General features: G+C 36.9%; 3 protein-coding genes across 8 annotated transcripts in view; 1 reads left to right on the top strand and 2 right to left on the bottom strand.

Moving 5' to 3' along the window:
• Nucleotides 1-1773: 1773 nt before the first annotated feature.
• On the bottom strand, nucleotides 1774-5737 carry LOC126856654 (Krueppel-like factor 13). The gene is made up of 3 exons (XM_050605369.1): nucleotides 5463-5737; nucleotides 4622-4819; nucleotides 1774-4145 (listed from the first exon to the last, which is right to left on the bottom strand). Exons 1-3 carry the CDS (start codon nucleotides 5511-5513, stop codon nucleotides 3249-3251), a joined length of 1146 nt encoding a protein of 381 aa, XP_050461326.1. The 5' UTR covers nucleotides 5514-5737; the 3' UTR covers nucleotides 1774-3248.
• Nucleotides 5738-8757: 3020 nt separating this feature from the next.
• On the top strand, nucleotides 8758-10398 carry LOC126856662 (endoribonuclease LACTB2). The gene is made up of 3 exons (XM_050605387.1): nucleotides 8758-9180; nucleotides 9494-10130; nucleotides 10225-10398. Exons 1-3 carry the CDS (start codon nucleotides 9053-9055, stop codon nucleotides 10351-10353), a joined length of 894 nt encoding a protein of 297 aa, XP_050461344.1. The 5' UTR covers nucleotides 8758-9052; the 3' UTR covers nucleotides 10354-10398.
• LOC126856616 (nuclear factor of activated T-cells 5) overlaps nucleotides 9836-26219 on the bottom strand; it is a 33239-nt gene continuing 16855 nt past the window's right edge. For 2 of the 6 annotated variants that reach the window (XM_050605285.1, XM_050605286.1), the window contains exons 2-10: nucleotides 20813-21116; nucleotides 19014-19526; nucleotides 18347-18802; nucleotides 17665-18234; nucleotides 17108-17488; nucleotides 16544-16902; nucleotides 15883-16248; nucleotides 13681-14312; nucleotides 11597-13050 (exon numbers count right to left, since the gene is read on the bottom strand). In XM_050605285.1, coding sequence (XP_050461242.1) covers nucleotides 13710-14312; nucleotides 15883-16248; nucleotides 16544-16902; nucleotides 17108-17488; nucleotides 17665-18234; nucleotides 18347-18802; nucleotides 19014-19526; nucleotides 20813-21116 — 3552 coding nt within the window. In that variant the 3' untranslated portion in view covers nucleotides 11597-13050; nucleotides 13681-13709. Of the gene's footprint in view, nucleotides 10068-11596; nucleotides 13051-13680; nucleotides 14313-15882; nucleotides 16249-16543; nucleotides 16903-17107; nucleotides 17489-17664; nucleotides 18235-18346; nucleotides 18803-19013; nucleotides 19527-20812; nucleotides 21117-21593; nucleotides 21741-22184; nucleotides 22493-26219 lie in introns of those variants that run through there. The other 4 variants (XM_050605284.1, XM_050605282.1, XM_050605283.1 and 1 more) reach the window with 4 other exon arrangements.

The raw sequence follows: 26219 nt of genomic DNA, 5'->3' as shown, positions 1-26219 counted from the left end.
AAGTTTCCATGCAGATTCATGATTTTGCGAGTGGGTTCGTATTTTATATCTCTTTGCGAAAATTAATAAATAAATTAATCGCATGAACTCTCTCTTCTTCTTTCAGAAAAATGAATTTCAAAGTAAAGACAGAAACGGTAAAGGAGACGTAATCGCGAGGATATTTTGCATCATCTACCAGTCCAGCACACCTTTTTGTGACATTAAACGTGTCGCTCAATGAGACCGAGTCCTTGGCTGATGCAAGAAAATTGGAGATTTCGCGAGAGAGACCGGGCGGTATGCGATGACGTTGCTTTTGTTTGTTACGTTTCTGGACCGGAGAAGTTCTTGATCGAAGGCGACTAGAAACCTATCGAAGAAACTTGCATTATAATATATATGTTATATTTTCCGTAGTTTAGTTTTGTATGTCCCCAACAACATTGAAATTATCAAACATTATACATCATTTTGTTTCATAATCATCCACGATAAGAAATCGTCTGGCGAATCGTGTGTGCAGTCTAGATGATACACGCGATAAAAGTCTCGCCATTCGATAACATACGTCTGTCAGATATTTGGTAGAAAGATATACGTTAATCGCATGCACGAGATGTTTTTGAGCTTTATTTTTGCATTTCTACGATGTGGTCCAAGAATTTCCGATATTTTTCATTTCTTAGAGACTTTAATAAGTTATTTAATAGAATAATTTCATTCAATATCAAAGTCCTTCTCTATTCTTTTTATGACTTAATTAAATTGTTTTTAAAATTCTACATTGCAGCAGAGCGTGAAGAATAAATAAATCCTCGCTAATAATATTTTTACTTAAGGCGGGGAAGAAATGATATTAATATGTTACAGAGATATTGCGTGATATAAAATATAATTGTTAGACCCAATATTCATCATTTTCAACAGATGTTATTAATCTTATCTGTTTGTTAAAAAATATACTTATCTTAATTTTTATTAGTAATAATTTGTTAGTAATAATTATTAATAATTATAGTAATAATTTATGTGTCATTAAATATGATTATAAATAGAACATATTTTTATTAAAAACTCAAACAGATAAGAAAAGGCAATAATACATGAAATTTCAGTGCAAATATTTTTTTAATATCGACACCGATCTTTCGACAAGAATTGATATTAGAATGATGATTGTATCTTATATATCGATAAATAAACCAACATCATTATAATATGTATATTTTTAATAAATCATTAACTTTTTAAAATCTCGTAACAAGTATGTGGCCATTTTCGCTCGTTATCGATGTAAATATAAGGGTTGGTCGAGTGTTTGCTTGACATCCACGTGTGTCCCTGAATTGCGCTTCTCTCGAGAACGACGTCATCAGTTCTCGGTACCCGCACGTCCATAAAAACGTAGCCGCTTACGTCGCGGATTCTTTCAGCATGGTTTCCTTTTCGTTATCAGTCATCTTGAGCCGCGACCTTCCCCACAGAATTCAAGTACGCGCCTCCTTTGTTTGCTCATCACCGCAAAATTTAGCTTTTTTTTTTAACTCTTATATTTCAGATTTATTTTATAAATAATTTGTATAGCAACGTAAACTCTGAGGAAATTTATATTTTGAAAAAAATATGTAAAGAGTGATAAATATTTATTATAGCTTTTACTCATATCTTTACTCATTATTAATATTTGTAAGATATAAATAAAGTATTATATATTTGGATATTAATATACGAGCGAAAAGAAAATTATAAAGGAAAAAAAAAACAAAAGGAACGAGAATGTATTCGTAATGATTTATGAAAGTATACAATTTATTTGATTGTAGAAATATCTTTATGATTTTTAACGATATTTCCACTCAAGTCTTATATTGCCAAGTAAAGTTTACCTGGTTATATGATACATATACATATATACATTCGCAATCTTAGGATCTAGATATTTTACAAGTTGCAACACAATTATACTCTCTTATAGAAGCAGTATAAAATATTAAATAAACTATAGAAAGAGAAAAAAACATTTCAAATTGTTCAAAGAAGTAGAAAATTTCTTATAATTTTTAAAAATAATCAAATTCATTAATGAACGATTTCCCTAATTTTGCTGTTGCATTTTCTTGTTGCCCTTATGTTATTTGCATTTAAAATATATACATATATAATAGTTGTCGGCGATTATTTTAAAAGTCTATATATAATTATGTACATAAATGTCTTGTTTCTTCGTAAATAAATATTTGTTTCTTTCCATCTCTCGATCAACGCTCGATCGACTTAATGCTACAGAGCCCTATTTTTGTATTGTTTAATTCTCGATAGAAAGTTAAACAATAACGATTCAGGCAATATTCGAGAAAATATATTCGAAACGTCTTTTCGACATATTTACAATGTGCCTCTTAGACTTCTGTATTGTCTGTAAAGAATCTCCGACCAGCGAAGAATCGAGCAATTTTAAATGATATCGTTGTAAATTTAACATCCGTTTTTATGTCTCATATATTTAGCGTCAAATGTGACTATCAAATATCGGAGTTCAATTTATTTAATACGACAATTACATTTCATACTGTTCCAATTTCGAAGAGCATACAGTGTGGCTGCATTTAACGCTGAATATACGTGCGAATATGAGCCTGACTGTCCATGAATGATTTTTGAGATTGTAAATCTGTCAACTAAACGATACTAGTCTTCACGCGTTACAGATCACAGATACACTTAGGTACTCGGTTTGCGATAACAAAGTCCTCTGCATATGATGATCTATCGCCAGCTCGTGCCTTTGCTTTTAAGTACGACTCTCTACTTCGCTCTTCATGCTCGCTTTCCTGCTCAATAAACATTTATTCCGCTCATGTTCAATAATCTTGAAACGTCAAAATCTTCTTCAATACACATCTTCATAAGAAACACCTTTCCAATTGACCAGATTATGCCAATAGATCAATCCCTGAGTTATATTCATGCTTCCAATTGATACTGCTTCTGATCAGAAAAAGACAGTCTTCATCTATCATCTCCTGAGTACAATTTTGTACTCTAATTAAAACATCCATATATTGGAAGCTTTAATTATTGTCTTCAACACTTATCCACAATTTAATGGATCATTCCAGTCTTCATTATTATTATAGTGCTTAAAGAAATTCTTTGTCTTCGTCTTTCACACTGGAAGTCATCCAGGATCCTAAAGACGCATAAAGATCGTGAAAAATCATAGAATATAATTTTCAAATGACTTCAAATAGCCGCGAGTGCATCCTTCAAGCTGCCAGCTGAGGTGATACAAACTGCTGAACTGTTCGCGATGTTAATCGTGGCGCCAGCACCGGTAATAGACTCACTCTCAGAGGTGTCGAGGTCACCTGAGAAGTAGAGATCTGACCGTTAGAAGATGACGATGATGAGGTTTTATCCCTGGCGTGGCGCTTCACATGCTTCGCCAAATGGTCGCTTCTCATGAATCGCCTCTGACAAACGGCGCAGGCGAACTTCTTCTCACCGGTGTGCGTACGCTTGTGCCGCGACAGCTCGTCGCTGCGAGAGAAGCGACGGCTGCAATCCTCGTAGGGACACGGGAACGGTCGTTCGCCCGTGTGAGTGCGCGTATGAGCCTTCAGGTGAGATGATTTGAAGTAATTCTTGCCGCAGCCTGGATGCTCGCACTCGTAAACGCGACGACGTGTTTCCACCGCGCTCGTGCTCATCGTCGTGGTTGTCGCAGTGGCCGTGGTTGGCGCCGCGCTGGCGACCAACAGAAGAGGTGTCCGCGGTAAAACTAGAGGAGAGCCCAACAGACCCGCTACCACGATAGGCGCGGGTTTAGGTGCCAGGGGTTGTAATCTTGGTAGCTGCTGCTGCTGCTGACAGCTCTCACGATCAGTATTCTTACTGTTCACGATGATCTCTTCCTTACGCAAGCTCATCTTGAATTTCAAACTGCGAAGCACGTCTTGCACCGGTTCCGTCACGCTCGCTCGCGCGTTCGCTCGCGGACTGGGTAACTGTCGCGCGACCGAGTCACGCAATACTGGTCGGCTACTGGTCACCGAACTCCCCGCGAGATTCGCCGGACTGCAGGTACCGTCCCGATTGGCGCGCATTATTACCGAAACTCGGGCCGACTCTGGGCTTGGCGGTGGCGTACCGTCTAGCAATAACTGAAACAAAAACGACAATTTTAATTTAACAAGTTCATAAGAAGATTTATATGTATTTTAATGCAAGAATTTGAATAACTGTAGTCCACTATCGAAAGACGTAAGCAAAACATTTTTTAATCTATTAAATAAAAAAATAGCATCAAAAAAATAATTGGAAGCTATCTAATGAAAAAAAGACGATTCATCGATTCATTTATCGATTTATAACAACAGATTATAGCAAATCATGGGAGATCGATATATCCATTTTTGTCGAACGTATCGTTGGAAGATACGCCTACTCGAAGGATAAATAGGCAGAATAAACCAAATGATGCGTGCTCAAACGGAATCGTATCGCAACACGACTCCGAGAGCTCGCTCTCCGTTCCAGTCGATTAAGTCGAGAAGAGAAATCGAAAGGAAACATTGGGAGGGAGACGTTGAAAAGCAATGCAGCTTTCTGTCGACGACTGTCCATTTTATATATTCACCTTCGCCAACTCGCATTGCTGGACACATCGCCGCTTTCGGGGCGGCTCGTCCTCCTCCGAGTCAGAGGGTTGAGGGGTGGGTGGCAACGCGGGGTGGGAACCCGCATCCTCCTCGTCCTTCCGTCCGGATTTCTGATGATCTGATAATTTCTCCCCCAGCAGGGCCGCGACACTGAACGACAACTGTAGCGGTTCCATCTGTAAAACAAAGGGAGGCATATATAGTGTTAGTTCGGCATTGGCATGAGATGCTAAAGTTTAATAAATGAAATGAGGAATTGAAAAAGCATACTGCTTCCGATGTATAATAAGGCGTACGTGACTAAAGAATAAAACAGATAAGACATTTCTTTGTTCATCTTCGGAGGACCGGATTCGGATTAGAAAAAACTCTGTACATGGGAATTCCTTATGAATTTTAGATTAGTTTCTTATATGTTTTTTATATGTATTTTCTCTTTGTTATTTAGATTTTTTTTTTCATTGTACTTCGATTCATATTATCAATCTATTTTTCAACTAATTGAAAATAGATTTTACTCTAATAAAATTTAAATTTCCCAGTTAGTTACACAGAAACAAATTAATATTAAAATCAATCAAAATTAATTCATATTTACATTAAAAAAATTAATTAAAATTCTATGCAATGAAATATTCGATAACTAATACAAAAATAAATTCATTATTTCACTGAACGTACTAATCAATCACATACAAAGACGATGTACTAGGAGATAATAAGAACATTTTATAAAAGCGAATTCGTGGGAAAACGTTTGATTTTCGCGGGCAACGGCGGACAGTGTTGTGGCGGTATATTTAATTCGCTGTCACTTACGTGTTTCAGCTGGGGCGAGGCCGGCGGCGAGAGAGGTTGATTTGTATCCATGTCCGCGCGAGCAGGAGACGAGGGTAACCCGAGAGAAAGAGGGAAGAAAAAAAAAGAAAACAACACACCGCTCGAAAAGTTGCAGGAAAAAAAATGAAAGAGCTTATATGGAGCGTCGAGCCCTCTTTGGCAAAAGTGGAACGAACAGGTCCACCAGTGGTACGTAACGGTCGGGCGTCTCGCGGCGCAATGAAGCTTTCTCAGGTCGGCGCTGGCTCGGGAACGCGCCGACCCGCGCCCGCACCGCGGTGCGTGATCACGCACGGCGCGCGGGCGCGACCAATCTCGGCGAGGGGCTCGTCGACGGCGGGCCAATCGTCGCAAGCCGGTCAGGCCGCGACCGCGTGATCGCGGGCGTGCTGTTCACGTGCTCCCAGTCTGACTCGGACCGTGATCGTGACGTCAGCGCGCGTGGCGAATGCGGTCGATACGTCATGGCGTCACGGCGCGCCCCGAGCGTCATGCACAGTCTCTCCAGCCTCCTTTCGCCTCTACCTCCGATGTACGCATATGTACGTCGCATCCGTCGGAGGCCTTCGTTCAGATTCATCTCTTTCTTTCTTTCTTCTTTCATATACCGTGAACCTATGGCCCCATATTTTGTTTATGGTTCTTTGTCCTTTGCTGTGAACTCTTTTCTTCCTCTCTCTTTTATTCGGTGTCTCCTTTTGTCCCTTTCTGCATCTTCACGGATGTATATATTGTATTCTTCTCTTCGTTTCTTGTTTTGTAGAAATCCAGTGAGTCATATGTATGTGTCCTAAATTATATTGTTTTATAAAGATTTTATATTATTTTCTATAATTTTTTGTATACATATGTATACTATTATATGTATTCAATTATATAATGTATAATTATAATTATAAAAATATACGTATATAATTATAACTTTTATAATAATATGTATTCTTTCTCTTTCAATATCAAATTTCTCTACAGTAGCACGATTTCTTTATATTTATTAATAATTTTATTGTTTCTTATTTTGTGCTACCTGTGTTTTCTTTTCGGGTGACGTAATTACAGGACATTGGCGCACAAGCTCCTATTTTTTCCTTTCTTCCTTTCTCGCTTGCGTCCTCCGTTTTGTCATAGCTTTATTCGGCCAGGGATTATGCGCCGTCTTTTGCGAGAGTGATTGCATTCAAAATAAATTGTTCGTTTATTTCTGGTTCCCCGTAATATCTCGCGTTTATCACTGCACCCGAAGACGATTCACGCGTGGATCAGCCGTCATGCTCGTGATCGCCGATGGCGTGGCCTCCTCCACATCGTCATTGTTATCTGCAAATAAACGCTGATGCGCAATAGTGTCGTTGATCTCGTTTCGGAGACTCGTTTGGTATCAGGCGATGTTGCGAATCCTTACGATCCCAAACTTCCGCTATTCCGACCTCGAGAAAGTGACTATGTTTATCACGCAGGGGTCCTCAAGATCAAGTATCAAAAGATATATTAAAAATCTCTTTATGCATCTGTATATGTCTTCTCTCCTCTTTCTCCCTCTCTGTAATAAAATATAATTACATACAATACATTATTATTATATAAAATACATTATTATCACACATGATATTTAATATCTTTTTGTCGCAGTGTGTCCATTTACAATTTTCTTAATCATTAACGTCGCGACACGGGGACGGAAATGTCGACTTTGAACGCAGGGCTTTAAAGTCACGCGCATCTCATCGAGGAGTACGTACGACGTTCCCGTTGACATGTGTCGTAATAAATAATTCACGCAGAGACGATTATTGGTCTTTAGACGCGTTGTTTGTCTGCTTATGACCTGAGAGTTTTCGACGAGTCGAAGAGGATGACGGGACGGAGGTAGGTCGTGCGCGATTTTTTAAGGTCGCCTCGATAGGGATATATAATCGAGGTCCATAGACAAACGTGTTAGCGTGTTGTCCATAGGTCAGCGTGGCGAAACTTACATGACATCCGATAAAATCGAACCAGCACATTGCAGTAAACAAAAATAAAACCCCGAATGATAGCCCACCTAATGAGCAGACAATATTTTTTAAATATATTTTTAATATTTATCATTTATTAATTGTACATTGCACAATTGAGCGTATAAATAATATTTATTTAATGTCTTAATTATTTATTTTACATCAAATATTTGTTCGAAATGACAAAAGTGAATATAAACATTTTTTTTTAATAAATTGGGAACTTGAAAAGAGAACTTAACTCATTATTTTAATGTTTATAAAAATGTTTTTCAAAAATTTTTAACAGTTTCAAAAATATTATCCACTCATTAGGGATGATAGCGCTATACTTTCTCGATCGATAAGAAAAAATAGTCGCGCTATTAATTATTAATTAGCAATTGCGGTCTGATTACATTGAATTGATTAGTTTTAAATTTTTTTTATAAATTTTTTTCCCTCTATCTGATATGATCTTGTACTCGGCTCTCTTATCTTATTTAATTATTATTTGTAATATTTGGAGCCTTATTGATCTCTATTATTATTTTTAAATTATTTTTTATTTTTTTTGATGCTGTCAATTAGATTGTTATGTATTGTTTTTTAAGACTCATGGGATGAATATATATTCCTAACAGCATACACATTCAAAATATATATATGACCAGAAGATATAAAATATTCTCTGAATGCTTAATTCTGAATCCATCTTTTGAATATATATGTTGTTATGTTCGATATTTTTGCCTATCTATTTTTCCGCACATCAGGTTGCCAAAATTGTATCAAAATATTACGTTAACGTACTCCGCAATTACATTGTCCTCGTTTGTTTTTCTGCTGCAAGGCACCGGCACAGAATCACCACTATCGATATATATATATGTATATATGTAGAGCAAGATACACGTGGAAGCTCGCGTTACATCATTCATCGTTTTGTAAGCGCTTCGAGTGCGACGTCCTGCGCGAAATCATCTATTCTTGCCATCCTCGTCATCTATTTGCTACAATCGAAATAAAATAAATACACGTTAGGCGATGGAGATAATGAAAAAAGGAAACAAAAAAAAATCTAATAGGAAAAAATTATAAGAAAAACCTGTGTCAGGAGGATTATCGAGTTGTCGTTTACAATAACCTTACACAAGACAACACAGTCTGTACAGAATTAAATATAGTCCTATACATATCAGCATATCTGATCTAATCGTAATGTACACAATTCATTTTTGCGTGTTTAACTTGAACCGCTACTCGTCAGCCCTCGGGCAGCAAAATAAATGTCACGAAATGCCATCTCACGCTCGCGTGATCGAATCGAACTGTCAAATGTCAAACGTGCAACCGTAGGTAATTTTCTTTAAATATTAACGTTATCGATTATAGATAATTAAACATCTTAGTCACGATTCAAGGAAATCAAAGTTATGCACTATCATCATGCATTGCCTGAAGATAAATATGTAAGCTGATAGAAAGATATGTATAGAAGTGTAGATCGAATTCCGAAGTACTCTGTCTCCTACTTTTCCTGACGAATATATATATATTTCGCGAGTGAATGAGACGAGCAGAGGTCTTATTATGCCAACCTTAACGAATCTACCGCCGATAGCGAGGCTGTCCAGCAAAGTGATCCGGATCCTGGGATGCAATCCTGGACCGATGACGTTACAGGGTACCAATAGTTATCTCGTAGGCACAGGACACAGGTGATAAACGTCACGTGTATACAATAAACAAGTGTCATGCTTTGACATTTCTTGCGGATTATTTTTCAGGAATTATTTGATAAAAAAAAAGAATAAATATCATTTTTATTAATTAGTATGCTTGAAAATATCGAAATCTATGACATTTTTAGATTTAATAAAATGTCGATCGTGAAATGTACAAAATAAAAATATTTTTTCTTGGCTTTTTTCTTACTAAAATTAAAAAAACCTCTAATGTCAAAGTAAGAACTTACCATATCATTCATGTTCTTCCTATAAAAACAAATTAATCTCTTATTTATTATTGCAGACGTGTACTGGTCGATTCAACAGAAACCAAAACAGCCGATGCTTATGTAAAGCTTTTAAAGAATGTTTTAAATGAGGAGAATGCTACCATCGAGCATTTAGTGATCACGCATTGGCATCATGATCACATTGGCGGAGTAGAACCTGTGCGAAGCTTGCTGAACAAGCTGTTTCCCTTGGACAAACAGCCCATTGTATGGAAACTGCCACAATCGTCAAAAGAGGAAAAATCGAACGACGAGAAATCCATCCAATGGGAATTTCTAAAGGATGATCAAATAGTGGAAGTTGAAGGAGCAAAGCTGCAGGTGAAGTACACTCCAGGACATACTAGCGACCACGCTTGTCTGCTGTTGCAAGATGACAATGTTTTATTCAGTGGCGACTGTATTCTTGGAGAAGGTACATCAGTCTTCGAGGACCTCCACGATTACATGTTATCACTGGATAAGATCCTAAAGATGCAGCCCAAGACGATTTATCCTGGTCATGGACCGGTTCTAGACGATCCGTTGCCACGTATACAGCATTACATCAATCACAGGAAGCAGAGAGAAGAGGATATTCTGCAGTTACTGGAAGAACAGGGAAATAATAAGTCAATGACAATAATGGATATTGTTAAACTTATATATAAGGTAAATATTAATTAAAGCATACTTGGGAACACATATACTTTTTTCCGAATTGTTAATTCATAGTTTTAAACAATATGAATGACTTTTTGCATAGGATACCCCAGAAAAGCTGTGGCTAGCTGCAGCACTTACAGTGGACCATCACCTTCAGAAATTACAGAAAGAAGGAAAAGTATTACAGGAACAAGAAGGTGGTTGGTGGAAAGTTAAAAGCAAAATATGAATGTATTATATAGAATATCTAGAAAATTAAAATATTTAAAATGAATATTTAAAATGCGAATATTGAGACGGAAAATTTATAAAGTACAAATCCTGGCATTCGGAAAATTGTAAGCCTTAATTATATATTTTACATACATATATAAATTTTTATTAATATAATTTTAATTTAATTTAATATAAAGGTTTCACAACACAAGAAACTCTAATAATGCGAGATTATCTGGATCATTGGAAAGATAAAAAGAAATAGGAAAATTTCATGCTATTAATTGCACGCGATACACATAGTTGTGAAACATTTATTCAACTCACAGAAGTAAATAATGATACATTATTATGAATTTCTCTCTGTCCAAGTTAGGCTGATAGCTAATTATCATTAATGTGCGCACAACGAGAAGAGTACACGTTTACGACAATTTCGCGAAGTATATATCGCAAGCGGCACAAGTTACCTTCCCTGTTTAGGCGAATCATTAGTCATCACGTGCGACTACGGATACATTACAACGGTCAATATAAAATATATATATATAATATATATATATATATATATATATATATATATATATATGTATGTATGTATGTATGCATGTATATACTTGGCTATAATGTTGCTGTCGCGACACAATAAATGTTTCGTTATATTTTTCGTTATAAAATCTCTCTTTTCATCTACTAGCTACATAATCTTGGCGAATATTAGCACCCCTCGTCTTGAACATGTGGGGAATTATCCCGAAAAATTCGATGTCACGATATACATACAAGGAATATCGCTAAAGTGCGAAGTGCTGAGAAAAATAATATGAGAGTTTAAGAAATCGATGGTTCGAAGAATTTTTCAGCATCTACGAATGCGAAATCCAGGATTTCAATAATGTAGAAACTCGTGAATCTAAGATTCCAAATATCTGTAAAAACCCTGAAAATTGAAAGTTGAAAAAATATTTATAAATTTAAGAGAGATTTAAAATCTCGTCGGGGATTTAAAAATTTTAAAAATCTGGACATTCGTTGATCTATTTTTCGATACAATCCTGAGATCTGAAAAACTAATTGTAAGAATATTTATAAAAGAATATAACAATTGATAAGAGAAAATGTAGGAAGGGTTTTGTGTGACGCACTTTAGTTACATCCAGTATATAATAATTATATGGACATATATCTTTATAATAAGCTCACTTTGTTACTTAATTCACCCTCTATTCTTTCTTTGGATAAACGTAAAAAATATATATTTATATAATATATATATATTTATATATATTATTTCAACATACACACATAACGTAATCTCTCTCTTTTTTTTTTACACATACATGCGCGAGCGCACACACAATACTCTTTCACTCTGTCATTTTTATTCGTCTATCAACTAATGATAAGATTAACGCAATCACGTAACTCTATTATCATAATCGATATACTAAATAACAGAAAAGGAGAAGAAAACAAAAAAAAACTTAGATTATCAAACAATATACATATTCTACATTACGAAATATGTATGAGACACATGTTAAGGCCACAGCGACGAGATGATCCATTCTTTCGCTATAAAATCAAATTATTAATAATTTTAATCATGTTATAATTCGTATAAGTAGCCAATTTAATATATACATGTATACTTCTGCCAAATCCATTATTTTTTTTCTTAGCAAGATTTTTTTTCATTAATTCCGTCGATTAATTTCTTAATTTCATTGAGATTAAGATATTGATTAATTAAATTTGAAATGTCACTATTATTCCAATGCACTATTTGTAATACTTTCAAAAAGTATGACATTTGAAGAGATTAATAAATAACTAAATATTAAGAAGGAAAGTAAATTAGGATCCTTCATTTTTCTACAAAAACTATCAATAAAAGAGAATGTAAAATATAAAAAAAAATAAAATAGAATATCAAGATTCAATAAAACTCAAGACAGCTTGCAATGCAAAAAAGTACTCAGCAATGAGACATTGCCAAGATAAATAATGAATTATTAAGATAATCAACAACATTTATATAAGATAAAACATAAAAGGGACAAAGAGATGAAAGAGAAAAAACATCCAATTTGTCGCCCTTTTTGGGGGCCCGTCTTACACTTAAACATTAATAATTCTCGATCTCAAATGAGCTGCCGCTGTGGACTTGCAGCGTTTCTCTCATGTGAATCGTAGGAAAATCCGGAAGTATCTCCGAAAACTTTGGATGTTTAAGAAATTTATTATACAGTGCTTTGAATAAAAAGTCTAATCTCTCACAAATTGTTAAATGAATTTAATGAAGTTAATTATAAAAATCAAAAGATTTTCAATAACTCGGAGATCAAGTATTTCAGGATTCACTAAAAATGACAATTCACGAATCGAGCAATTTTATAATTATTTCAGATATTAAAAATCTCGAGAAACGTTTATATAATAAGAGTGCGTTCGAGGAGTTAGCGCTAAAGGCTGTTCGCGGAGCTAGATAGTAATACTAACGCAATTATTAGATCTAAATATTTTTATAGGCATTTAACAAATTTTTGGCTCCATGAACAATGGTTGGTAGCGTTAATAGCGTCTCTCTGAATGCACCCTAAATGTGAACCCCAAAGTTGACAAAGTACTTCTGCTTTTTCTTCTATAAAAATAATCACATGTTATAAATATAGCATATAATCGTCGGCATCAAATTAATATGATGATCCTGAAAATTAAGATTGATTTTGAATAATTTAAAATTTAAAAACGTAAATATCTTAAAAATATTGTTTATCTTTTTATAAAATAGTTTCTAATTGTTTAAGCATTCTTGAATCTTTGTATCTCACATTTAACTTAATTATTCATACAAGTTTAAACTCCGGCTTAGTTTACACTGATTCTTTAATATGTATACTAATAAGTTAGTAGAATATATGCATCAAAAGAACGTATTACAATAATATTTAATAGTATGCATATCAAGTATATGTAACACTGTAAACATTTACATATTAAATCATTTCACTAAAAAACATTTTAGAAGGCAAGATTAATTGTTTTAATCATCTTTTTAAAAAATTTTTGAGTTTGTTGAGTTTTCAAATAAACAATTTTGATAAAAATTACTGAAATGTTTGATACGCATTATTTTGATTTGCATATCAAAAAAATATACTGTGTAGCCTAAGCCTCTATATCTAAAATCCTATATTAACGTTGCAAACACGTTCCAAAGCAAATAAATAATTTTAAAATCAGGCAGCTATGTATTCCCAGAGCTAAATGCAGGATACAAAGACAGATTTTAAACTTTTGTATTAATCAGAAATAAATTAACTGTAAAAAAATTCACCTCTGCCTCTGGCGAGGAACGCGGCAGTACTACAAGAGGAATCCACTTTGTGGAAGTTGCTCAAAGCAACTGGGATTGATGTAACTCAGAAGATCGTGCTCGGACATCGAAGTAAGCTCTTGAGGCAGCATCCCATCCTCCGGCTTTCTGTTGACCGCGGTATTCGCGGCAGGATTGGGAATCGGGGCATTCACAGCCTGGCGATTTGGAGTGACCGGAAGTGCGACCGGTGGTGATTTGCTGGCGACCTGTTCGACGATATTGTTTTGCGCCGACGGAGATTTCGGCAAAATCACTTCCATTGTATTGTTCATCAGTTGCGCGCTCTGCGTCGCCACGCTGTTCAGAATATTTTTTGTGGCGATGATCGCGTGAGCGGTGGTCGTCGTGATAGGCCGATTGTTGATGATGTCCTTCGTGGCGTTGGTGATGACGTTGTTGATGGCTTGTTCAGCCGCGGTGGTCAGACGCTGCTGACAGGGTTCATGAGCGGCTCCGCTGGCTAAAGCGGAACTAGCTTCTGCTACAAAACCTGCAGGCTGATTCAACATGGAACCGATGTCTTGCTGAACCGCCTGTTGCATAGCCTGGGCTGCTTGAGCCTGCTGAACAGCTTGCTGTACTGCTTGAACCTGAAATATTTTTCGTGACGTCGATCAATCAGTTTAATTTAGAAATGTGAATTTTAATAATTAACGTTTATAGATTGCTCTCAATAAATTTAGAAATTTTTATATACTAATATTATATACTAGTATTTCTCTACATATATATATATATATATATATATATATATATATATATATATATATATACATATATATTTATAATAGGTTTCCGTGTCCGATAAATAGAGGGAAGGCAGATAGTACATGTGCTCAAAGAAAAATGTGTGAATAGTTGGATCAGGGAGGAAGGAAAAGGAGTGAAAGGAAGGAATAGGAAGAGCAAAAAGAGAAGATTGGATGAGAGTAAAGGGAGAATGAAAGAAAGAATGTAGATGATGGAAGAAGACAAAGATGTTGGTTTGGAGATTAGGACAAAGAGCGGAATCGGCAGCATCGGCATGCGAAAGCTCATCGCGTCGTCAGCGAAGGATAATCAAAGATCAGCATCGGCAGATCAGTCAGGCGATCATCGAGCGTCAGCGTCGCCTCAAAATCGCATCCGGATCAAATCTCGAAATAATCAATCGAAATCCATCAATCAGATCCACTCTTGCGGATCCGGCTTCGTCATCACTTCGCTTAGCATCAGATCGACTCTGCTTCATCATCGGCGCATCGAATCGAAAATCGTCGCGGATTTCGCGTCGCGCATTTCAGTCGGCAATCAAATCGATCGGCATCGTCAGAATCGAAAATCAGATCGGCATCAATCGATCAATCAGGATCCGAAGATCCATCGTCGGCGAAATCTCATCGACGATCAATCGTCGCGTCGATCAAACTTGCGTCAGACGCATCGACATCGCCAGATCAGATCCGCATCCGATCGTCGAGCATCAAAGATCGCTTGCGCGTCAGAGTCGAATCAGATCGAGATCGGATCAAATCGACGCTCGTCGATCGTCGGTCGTCAGATCGTCGCATTCGACAGCTTGCTGCGAAATCACAGTCGATCGTTCGACGATCAGCATTCGCGCGAAATCCGGGTCATCCAGGCGGCAGATCGAAATCAATCGCGCGCATTCGGCGCGCAGATCGCGCAATCATCAGAACATCACGCGTCGCGGATCAGCGATCAGACGCGTCAGCGAAATGCGGATCATCAGGTCAGATCGATCAGATCGTCGAAGAAGATCAGATCAGGATCCGATCCGATCGCGTCGCGTCATCCATCGGCGATCAGAGTCGGCAGGATTCATCCAGGCATCGAGATCAATCGTTTCGACAATCGACGTCAGATCGAGATCGTCGGCATCGATCAAATCGATCGCGTCGATCGGATCAGTCGCGGATCGTCAGGCGCGTCAGCGGAGTCAAGACATCTTCGGCGTCATAAACAGGCGAAAAGTAAGGATCAGAGGTTGGTAAAACGAGGAAAGGGAGGGGGGAAAAGTAGTTTGTAAGGCCGCAAGGGTCGGTACAAGAGAAGAGTGAGCAGAATGTATAAATTGCAACCCCTTTGGGGAACCAATAAATTATTTCTATTCTATATATTTATAATAAATTAAAAGAGTTTATTACAATTATTACTAACCTGCTGCACCACTTCCTGTGTCGCTTGTTGCACTGCTTGTTGCACTACTTCTTCAGTTGCCTGTTGCACCGCTTGTTGCACTACTTGAGCGGCTTGAACTTGCTGCACTGCCTGTACTTGTTGCACCGCTTGTTGCACTACTTGGGCATGCTGTACCACTTGCTGGACCACCTGTTGCTGAGCCTGTTGCACAGCTTGGACTGCCTGTTGTTGCGCTTGCGCGACAACTTGTTCGACTTGCTGTTGGGCTTGTGCTACTACTTGTTCTACTTGCTGTACCTGCTGCTGCATCACGGCCACTTCTTGCTGTGTGAGTCCTTGAATCTGCTGTTGCATATGTTCTGCTGGCATCGTATTGCCAGCAACCTGAAAAAACAAAATCGAATCTATATTTATGCTTATTGGTTTAAAAAATTTTATACTAAAATACAAAATTTTTATATCAAAATTCTAAATTTTCTTCTAAGATTCTGATTTTTTTTTATTTCAAAGTTATAAATTTTAATTTTGGACATTCCATCAGCTTTCTAAGATTTTAACTTCATTGTCTAATCTCTTATACCTTTTCTAATATTGTTAAATAAATATTTAGCGTAGAATTCGATGTTCACTGTCGAATCTCTTATACCTTTTCTAATAATAATCTTAAATAAATATTTACCGTAGAATTCGATGTGGCATTTGCCGCGTTCACTTGGTTTTCTGGCAACTGTGGTAATAATGCTGCATTAATAGTAGTTAGCAGACTCTCTCCTGTTTGTTCCACTGTTGTTGCAGGCGATACTGATGTCGCACCTGTAGCCGCTGTCAATGGTTGCACCGTTTGCGGCGGTATCAATGCCTCCAACAGCATCGTCTTCACTGGAATCGGTGGACTAGTCCTAGTCTGCTGGCTGCTACCGATTGCCTCGTGCTCAGCTGTCACATGACTCAACATTGCGGTTTGATTGGGATTTACAGCTCGCAATGGAGAGACCATTTGTTCAGCTGAGTTTACTAAAGCATTTACTGAACTTTGCCCTGAAAAAAAGTATTGCCGTATATCAATATTATAAATTAATCTCAAATTTCTCACAAAGATATTAGAAAGTTTTAATTTATCATTTAAAATTAAACATATAATATTTTAGAATTATAATACAAAAAAGCGCAAAGAGAGTTCCTAAACAATATATAAAGTTGTACTGCTTTTTGATACATATATTTTGATAAACATCATATGTACCTGTGGTAGTCAGTATTCCTGGAGGCGCCGCCGATTGCTGACCGCTTCCTGAGATAATGGAAGTCCGCTGCTGCTGAATAGCGAATTCGTTTTCTGGATTATCAGATTCTTCGCTAGTGGCCACCGAGGATTCAATATGATTCAGATACTTTTCTACCACGTGACTGCTCGGCGCTGATAACGGCTGTGCACCGGAAGCGCTGGTAAAACTAGACAGCGTGCTAAAGTCTGGCTGATGGTGATGGTGTTTCATGCGAAGATCCACCACGCCAGCACCTTGAAGAGCTGCTCCATTGGTACTATTTTCCGTTGGCAAGACACCATTGGTGTCCTTGAGACGATGGGGACTGAGAACTGGGACCTGAGTTGGCTCATGCATGCCTGCAATTAGTAATTAGTACAAAAATATTTAACTTAAAAGAATTAAAGCTGTTAAAATCTTAATTTATAATTTAAGGATTAAAATAATTAAGATTTGATTGAGTGGAGATTTAAGAAATCTTATTTTATAATATATACTGTATTCAACAAATTATTCAAATTTTTACTGCACCCACCTCCAAACGAAGTCGGATGATGTGTATTCACCATTGACAGAGGATGCTGATTACATATTAAATCCACTACTCCAAGAAGACCACTCACTGCCTCTCGCACAGGACTGTTGCTAGCGACAGTCCTGATAATATCAGCTTGCGAAGGCGCAGCCTCTCTGGAGTTTTCGTTAACCAATTGCTGGAGGGGAGAAGCAACAGATGTCGGTCCATTCGTAGCTGCCGTCGGTGTTGGAATACTCTGCATGCTATTGTCACTCAGCATACTATTCTCACTATTTTCATCCAATACTTCCGTCTTCAAGTTGTCTGGCAGGATCAGCTGGAGGCTCGATGAAGATCGTCGATTCATTAGAGAATTAGTCACAAGCACCGGGGGTGGCATCATGACGTCCGGGGGCGAATTCGAAGACTGCGACGCCCACATCATTACGGGAATCACCTGAGACGTTCCCGCTGGTGGCGGACTGGGGTCATTCTTCAATGTATCTGCTGAAGAGGTGGTTTGTTGCGGCTGAGTCGGAGGATTGGTTAAAAAGCTCGCCGGCCCCACAGCTGCTTGCGTTATTAGAGCTGGTTAAATAAAAAGAGAGAAAGATACATATTTTATTTTTACTTATTTTCCAAAAAATGTCTATTTGATAAATCAAGAAATTATTAAGATTTATTTGATAACTGAACTCACTGCTGGATGCTACATCCGTAGCTAGTGGCACCACAGATGAAGATGTGACCAGGTTAGTGTCACCGTTCCCAAGTGGAGGTGAAATGGACTCGAGTTTGCCAATAGATGGCTGCGGGGGAGTAGAAGCGGCCGTATAAAGGAAAGTATGCGGTTCACTGGTCTTTCCAGACGATACTGCATACAATTTTACGGTGACCGTTTCCGTAGGTGCTAGATCCTGCCTGCGGTAAGCCGGTACTACGCACACCAAGTGTGCCGGGTGTAAATACTCCTTATCCGGCAGCACGGTGCATTCCCAATGCGGTTCCAAACTCGTAACATCATCATTATCCAACTGAAAGACTACTCGGGTATCCTTTAGAAAATTTTTGCCTAGTATAATGAGTTCTAGCCCACCGGTGCACGGACAGGATGTCAAAGATTTTTTGCAGATCTCTGGGATTCCAGGTGGTTGAGCTGTGAACATACAAATTCGATGAAATAAGAGAAACGAATAAATCCTGAGATTTTTGATTGTATCCAAGAATTTTATCTAGTTTGAAATATTAATGTATCTTTTTTATATGTATATAGACACAATTCTGTTATCTTTTTTCTTCTTCTAAATTATAATTTGCTTACTTTTCTAAGCATAAAAACAAAAAATCAATCGTTGTATTTGACTTACTGCAGACTATCGGCTGCGAACAGACTTGCAAAGTCTCTGTGGTTCCGTCAGTGTGCGTGATAATCGTACGGAAGACCATGCGACACCGTGTCGACTTCTTCTTACTTCTTCCTTGAAGTAGCCCGGCCTCCTGAGGGAACCTGTGTTCCACGTCAACATTACGTTCTTTCAGGATACCGACGCAATCGCAGGTGATATCCTTTGCAGGATCCATGTCAATCTCGATAACAATCGTGCCATCAATCTTCTGTTCGATGCACGGTGTGGAATTCTTGCCGCTTACTCGGCAGGCCTGATAGAACATGTGCGGCGCCACTCTGCCCAGATCAGTGCCGATGAATACCTGCAGAGTCGTCGGTTTGTCGTAGCCGATCAATCGGACGATGGGAAAGCCATTTCCGCTACGGTCCTTTACTGCTCCCCGCGAGCCCTCCGTCTGATAACGAGCTCGATGCTGTTGCTCAGGTTGGCAAACAATCTGCAGTTGAGTCTTACCATTGACAGAGATGTTGGCTGGAAAATGGAAAAAAAGATCGTAAACAATATCAGATCGGAATGCTAAATCTATTTGAGGAATGTACAGCAGGTTAGTTAGGAAGTAATTTATGAGAGATGCAGGTGTAAATAAATAGAGAGTGCTAAACATTGGCGGGATCTTTTGATAGCGTAATGTTGACCGTTGGTCTGTTGGAGAAACGCCAAAGGAAAACAGGTGTTGGAACTAATCCAATCATGTATTATGCATATGACACAAATTAATAATAATTCTTCAGATTTAAGGATTTAGAAAACAAAGACTGGATTCATTCATTTGAGAAGAAAAAATTTTGTTCCTTTTAAATTATAAAAATTTATATTTCAAATAAACTTGACAAATAAAATTTTTTGAAAATTTAAACCCCATGTTTTGAAGGATTCAAAGCTCTAAAAATCCTAAATTTCTATTTTTCAAACATAAAAAATTTTAAAATTTTAAATTAATTTACAGAATTTATATTATTATCAGTAAGCTCGTATAATAAAACATTTTAATTCATTACTAATCGATGTGTCAGGAATAATTTTTTAAATCCTTTACGATAAGACAAGGCTTTATTATCCGTTGACTAAAAATACTTTGTAGCCGTGCTTATTTGACCTATATTTGGTATCAAAAAGTGAAATATCAAATTTTACATGTTGTATTTATATTTTGTCTTCTTACTTATCACTACGCAAAAAAGAGAGAAAAAGAAAGAGCGATGATTCCCGAATCGAAAGAGATAACTTATCGGCGAAAAATATAATTTCGTCCAAAATATATTTATTTAAGATGAGTTTGTTCTTATTGCAAAACATTGAAGGCGACAATACGCGATTTCTGCAATGCGAAGTAACGAGTTGTTCATCTCTTCTCTCGCTCTCTGGCAAGACAAACGTTTTCTCTCAGAACGACTAACTTTATGAGATGCAATAAAATGTACAAGTCTTTTCATTGGTTGTAACTCAGCCGAATATATACTTAGTATTGATAAGTAGAGTCTGCAAGAAAATCCAAGGTGCGAAATTTTCGTACATGATTGCATCAAGTATACAATAATAAAATCTCGTTTGTAAGAGAACGTTATTATTTATTAAAATGTGTCTAAAATAAAGTAACTAAGTAATTTAAAGACTAAAAAAAAATTGAGAGAATTCAAGTTCTTAAAAAAATCTAGTAAATTTCTCTCCTTCCAAAAAAATTCATTAATATTTCTATCAAATATATAGAAGTAAATTAAAAACTACAACATATTCTACATATCTGTCTAAAAACATACACAATTGCGAAGTGAGGGTGATAGGCCCCTGATGAGCGGTCGATGTCCTCTTAGTCAGCACGCCCAAGGCAGGTCGAGGTCTGGTCACTCCTACGATTCTGTTCACGGAGTTACCGTTTGCGGTCCTACTACCAGATACACTTCCCAAACCGATCCCGTTAGCGGTGGTTCTGGTCGTCAAGGACTTATTGTCAGGACTAGTTCCGGCAGCCACTTCTGGAAACGCGAAGTTCGCATCCTCAGATTCCAGCTTGATGTCCATCTTTCTTCTTTTTGTGTCCTCCTCGCCAACGCCGTTCCAAGACTGATGAAATAAATAGAATATTGATCGACTCATGACATAGATATACATGTACAAAATCTCGTTAAATAATCAGTAGATGTACATATGAAAGAAGAAATGCTAAAATTTCTACACCCACACGCACGCATAAGTATGTCTATATGTATGTATGGAGTATATAAAATTTAGCAATGGTTATCTTAATAAAAATTCCGCTATTTTACTTTAGTGAATCTTTATTCGATGAAAAATATTATATAAGTATTGTGTATCATTAAACTAAATTAAAATTAAAAATTATAATTTACTTATATTAAATTAAAATTTTATTAAAATTCTATCAATATTAAATATCTTAATATACGACTCAGCATCATTTTCCGCTCGATACTGTAGAAAAAGCTATTTGAAATGATAGATACGAAAGAGACACCCCATACGTGCGTGAGCGTCTGTGTACTTAATTTAACGAATCAGAACTCGGCTGGGTTCAACTACCGTTCGAGCGGTCGGCGATCTCCAATGATGATATTGATGACGATCACGCGTACCCTCGTGAACACATTAAATAACTTCATCTGGCTTCTACCGACAAGGAGACTCAAGGCCGTAACCGTAGCAAGAATAAGCAAAGTGCGAAGCTCATATAGGGGCCCGTCAACTCTTCCTTCTTCTTCTTCCGATCTTTCAGCAAAGAAAAAAAACAAAGGAAATATGTTGGAATCAATTATTAGATTCGATTAATAACTTGCAAACAAATTCTTATCTGCGGAAAAATTTAAACTACTCAAAATAATATTATTTTTGAACATTCCATAAAGGATTTTTTTTTTTTCGTAACTTTTCATACGTAGCAAAAATATGTAAGAAATTTAAAAACAAGTTTACGGGCCCCCTAAAATTTCTAGAGATATACTTAATTTTATTATATTAACAATTTTATATAGCAGATGCGTTATAGAGCTAGGACTCTATAGCATATAGCTTAGTATAGTTATATACAGCATAATTAGTAAGATTAATTGAATCGTTTGGTCGAGGTTTGGCAATATCCTATCATTGTCTTATCATTTATCATTAAGTACTAACGTTGACGTTGTTAAAGTGCTGTTGACGTTCCTCGGAGCCAAGACCGGAATCGTTCGAGTTTTCGTCTTGTGTCGTACCCGTTCTAGGTCCGTGGTCATCCGAACTCCTTACAGTGATGCCACCAAAAGACGGCAGCGAAACTCTAGATTGTTTTTGCTGTTGTTGTTGTCGTTGCTGCTGCTGCTGTTGTCGTTGCTGATGACTGATCGCCCTCCTAGTTGTGGAATGAGCGCGATTATTTGTAGTTGCGGTGCTTCTCAAGATAGACGATGCTGTCACCGTCGACGATATGCCACCTGCATTACTACCTAAAAAAAAATACACTGAATTTTAGCTTAACTGGAATAAACGTAAGACAGATGATCAAGTTAATCAATTAGATAAAGAACGAATATGTCATTTTTACATTGCGTCGAATTTCTCTCATGTAGCTTACATCAATACTCCATCATCTTCCTATCAATTGAAAATCTATAATATATTAGAAAAAGATGGATTAATCCGTATAATCGGCTCTCTCAAAATAGGTCACATGAGAACAATAACTACACTCAATTTAATTATAGGATAGAATTAAGTGATTATATTTTCGGTATCATTCCTAACCGTTCATAAAGCGATATAAAAAGAAATTAAATGCCAAACATAAATATACATAGATAGAAAGTTAAATCTAAGAAATAGACAGATCGAAATGCGATTCTTCAAATCTTCATAGATTCTCAGATCATTATATTTTAATATTTTTAATATATTTAATATATTTTAATATATTTTAAATTGCCGAATTTTTTGATGAATTTTCAATTCCACAGACTGCCATAAATCTTCAGAATAAATTCTCTTTCACTTCTTTCAAAGCAAAATTTCAGCAAGTTCTTCTCTTTTCTTCTAAGATCCAAAACACTATAAAAAATCGTATACTACAGAATATAATACTATTATATATGCATGATGATGAAAAAAATTATACATATCTTTGAATCTATCTTCGGACTTTCATTACCAATAAAACCGAATCCCCCGGACACGAAACACCATTCGATGCAACATTGATAGACCGACTCTCGATTTACACGTCGTGCATGAAGAGCCGGCGTGCGTGTGCATCGTCGGGGAGCGATAAAGGGGGAAAAATACGAAACACACGAGCCCCAACGAAAGAGGGACAAAAAGATACAAATGACGAGAAGGAGCGAGAGGGAGAGTAAGAGGGAAGGAGGCAGAGCAATGTCGGACGATCTATCTATAGATCCACCTCGACTACTGGATGGGATAATTGCGTGGGGTGAAGTTGCAATCGCGGACGCAACTGGTGGCGATGGGGTTCGATTCTTCATCCCTCTCTCTTTCTCTCTCCCCTTCCGCCCCGGCGACCCATAGGGGGTGGGCACGTAATCGATGCATGCACACACTTGCATCAGCTATGCATCTGTGTGAACGTCGAGGAAAATCACGGGACGATGTCAACGACCCGGCTGTCGGTTTCCAATCTCATTTCTCTCTCTCTCGCTTTCTTTCTCTTTTCTAACGTAACCACTGCTGCTATTATTGCCAATCATTACATTACGTCAAGTTGTAACAATTATTATTCTTTCTTTTCGCAATCTATTCCAGAAATATACACTCTTTTTCTTCGTTTTTCATTTATTTTAAGAATAATTTATTATCCATAAAGCTTATATTTAAACATAAAAAATAGCTACAAGTTTTTATTACTTAGTTTTATATCAATCTAGCGAGTCAACTTATTTGTATTATCGAAAAATGATGTAACAATCATTGTTCAAACAAACAGACCAAATGTTTCGGAGACATTATTTGCCAAGATAACGATCGGCAAGATTATAATATTCACTTTAAACCTGGATTTGTAAAGTAAAAGTGTTACAAATTCCTCTGCATTTCTTTTAAACATCATGCAGACCGATCACAGCCATTGAATATTTCGAATGGCGCCATTCACTACATAGCTAGCATAATCAAGCAGCAATGCCATAAAGATAATAATCGCGAAGGTCTCGTAAATAGTGACGCCCGATGGTTTTAATTATACCCTGGCAATCTCGCCAGTCGATAAATAAACACGACAGAACGCTCTGTACACCTGCGGTAGAGGTGAATGTATCTCTTTATCGTCCTCTCGTCTGTGCGCGCGCGCGTCCACGTGGAAGGGTACCCACCAAGACAAATTAGGGCTCTCTTTAGTATTTGCGTCTTCTAGCCTCGCGTCCTCGAACTGGACAGAAAAAAAAAGAGGAGAGAGAAAGAGTGTACCCTCGATAACAGGATCGATAAACATCGTTACTATTATACGGCAAACAGAGCGCCAGCGCGCTAACTACGACGCCTCTCCTCTCGAGTCTCAAGGATATATCGTTAGGACGAATGGATGGAAGGACGAACGGACGGATCGATGCTCGGTCGATCCTCGTCGCGGCCGGATGGTATCGTTCCATGAGACACAGACGCGTTAATTCGTCGATTACCGATGTTATCGGTGGATTTCTTATACGTCTTCGATCGAAATATCAGGCAGGACGTGAAGGACGAAAAACGTCTAAGAGGCATTCTAATTCTAAAACAGATAATCCTAGTTTTATTCCATAGATAGTAGAGTTTTATGAATCATAGATAAATAGATCTTTACACTTGTACATTGTACGTTTGGAAATAGTGTGATGATTCTATAATAAATAGTAATTTTATAAAGATAAATAAATTGGATACATGATTTTCAATATGTGAAGACTACACTAGAGTTTTATAAAGTCACCTTGCAATCCACAGTTAAGCTTATTCTTTGCTGGACATTATTTAGCAAGCGAGAGAGAGAAAGACATTTCTGGGATGTACTAGATTCATTTTAGGATATGTCTCAGATTTTGCAATCTCCTTGGGTTCCGACAAAATGGTTCATTGCGCTCACATGACAGTCTGTGTACACTTAATGGCATCTCTGATAGCCTACTTAAGTAGTCCAGATAAGGAGCCGAAGTCTCCAGAAGCTTGACATTGCTCTGCACCGATACCAAAAGAAATAAAGCACAGATATATAGTCGCGATATATTTATTACTGTCCTATAGAAAATTTTATGAAGTCAACGAAAATTACAAAGCTTAAGAATAGTGAAACTTCAATGTTTTGAAATGACATATCCTTAAAAATCGAAATAAGAAGATAACGGAAGAATTAAAGCGGTTTATGTAAAAATTTTTAAATTAGAGTTAAATTAAAGAAATATATATTACAAAACAGAAATAAAAAACAGTTAAAGAAAGTTAAAAAAATAAAAGAGCAGAGAATATTATTGTGTTAGCCAAAGCGGATCGTAGTGTTTATAACGCGAAAGAATACAAGACAAAGAAGCGAGGTAAATTTTATCGATTATTGATGACTGATTAGAAATGAGACGGTGGATTTATCGGTAAGAACAGAGTGTATCTATTCGAACTTGTCCCGATAACGAGACACTGATTTCAACGATAGGCAGGCATATAGTCCGGGCTCGCTCATGAAAAGGAGAACAGCCAAGATCCTTGTGAACGATAACAGAAGCGTTTCAGCTTGTTGATGAATTCCGATTGATGAGCATTGGAATTTCTCTCGCGATTAATATTCAAATTGCCGCGTGAATTTCAGTGATGGTAATTATATACCTCATCCGTATCTTCTTTCTATCAAAAAAACACAAAAATTTTATCAATAAAAAAGTTAATAATGTGTAAAATAATATAGAAATTTATAAGAAACATAATTTAAATTTAAAAAATCTTCCAATATTTTTTTCAATTATTTAGTTTCCATTAATTTTTCCATCTTCATCATTAAATAGCAATAAAGATAATTATATTTTCCATATTGTTATTAGCGTGCATTTTCCGTATACGGTTATAACAAAATAATAATAATAAATTTTACATTATAAATCCATCAAAACAATTGCTTAAAAAGCGAAAAATAAATGTCGAATATCAAAGTGCATTTTTTTTTTGGATATAGATGAGGCTATCTATCTTTGCCTTAACAACTAA

This window comes from Cataglyphis hispanica, chromosome 19, assembly GCF_021464435.1.
Source record: "Cataglyphis hispanica isolate Lineage 1 chromosome 19, ULB_Chis1_1.0, whole genome shotgun sequence".
Classification (NCBI taxonomy): domain Eukaryota; kingdom Metazoa; phylum Arthropoda; class Insecta; order Hymenoptera; family Formicidae; genus Cataglyphis; species Cataglyphis hispanica.
The sequence above is the reverse complement of the archived record's forward strand: the minus strand, read 5'-3'. Positions and strand labels throughout refer to the sequence as shown.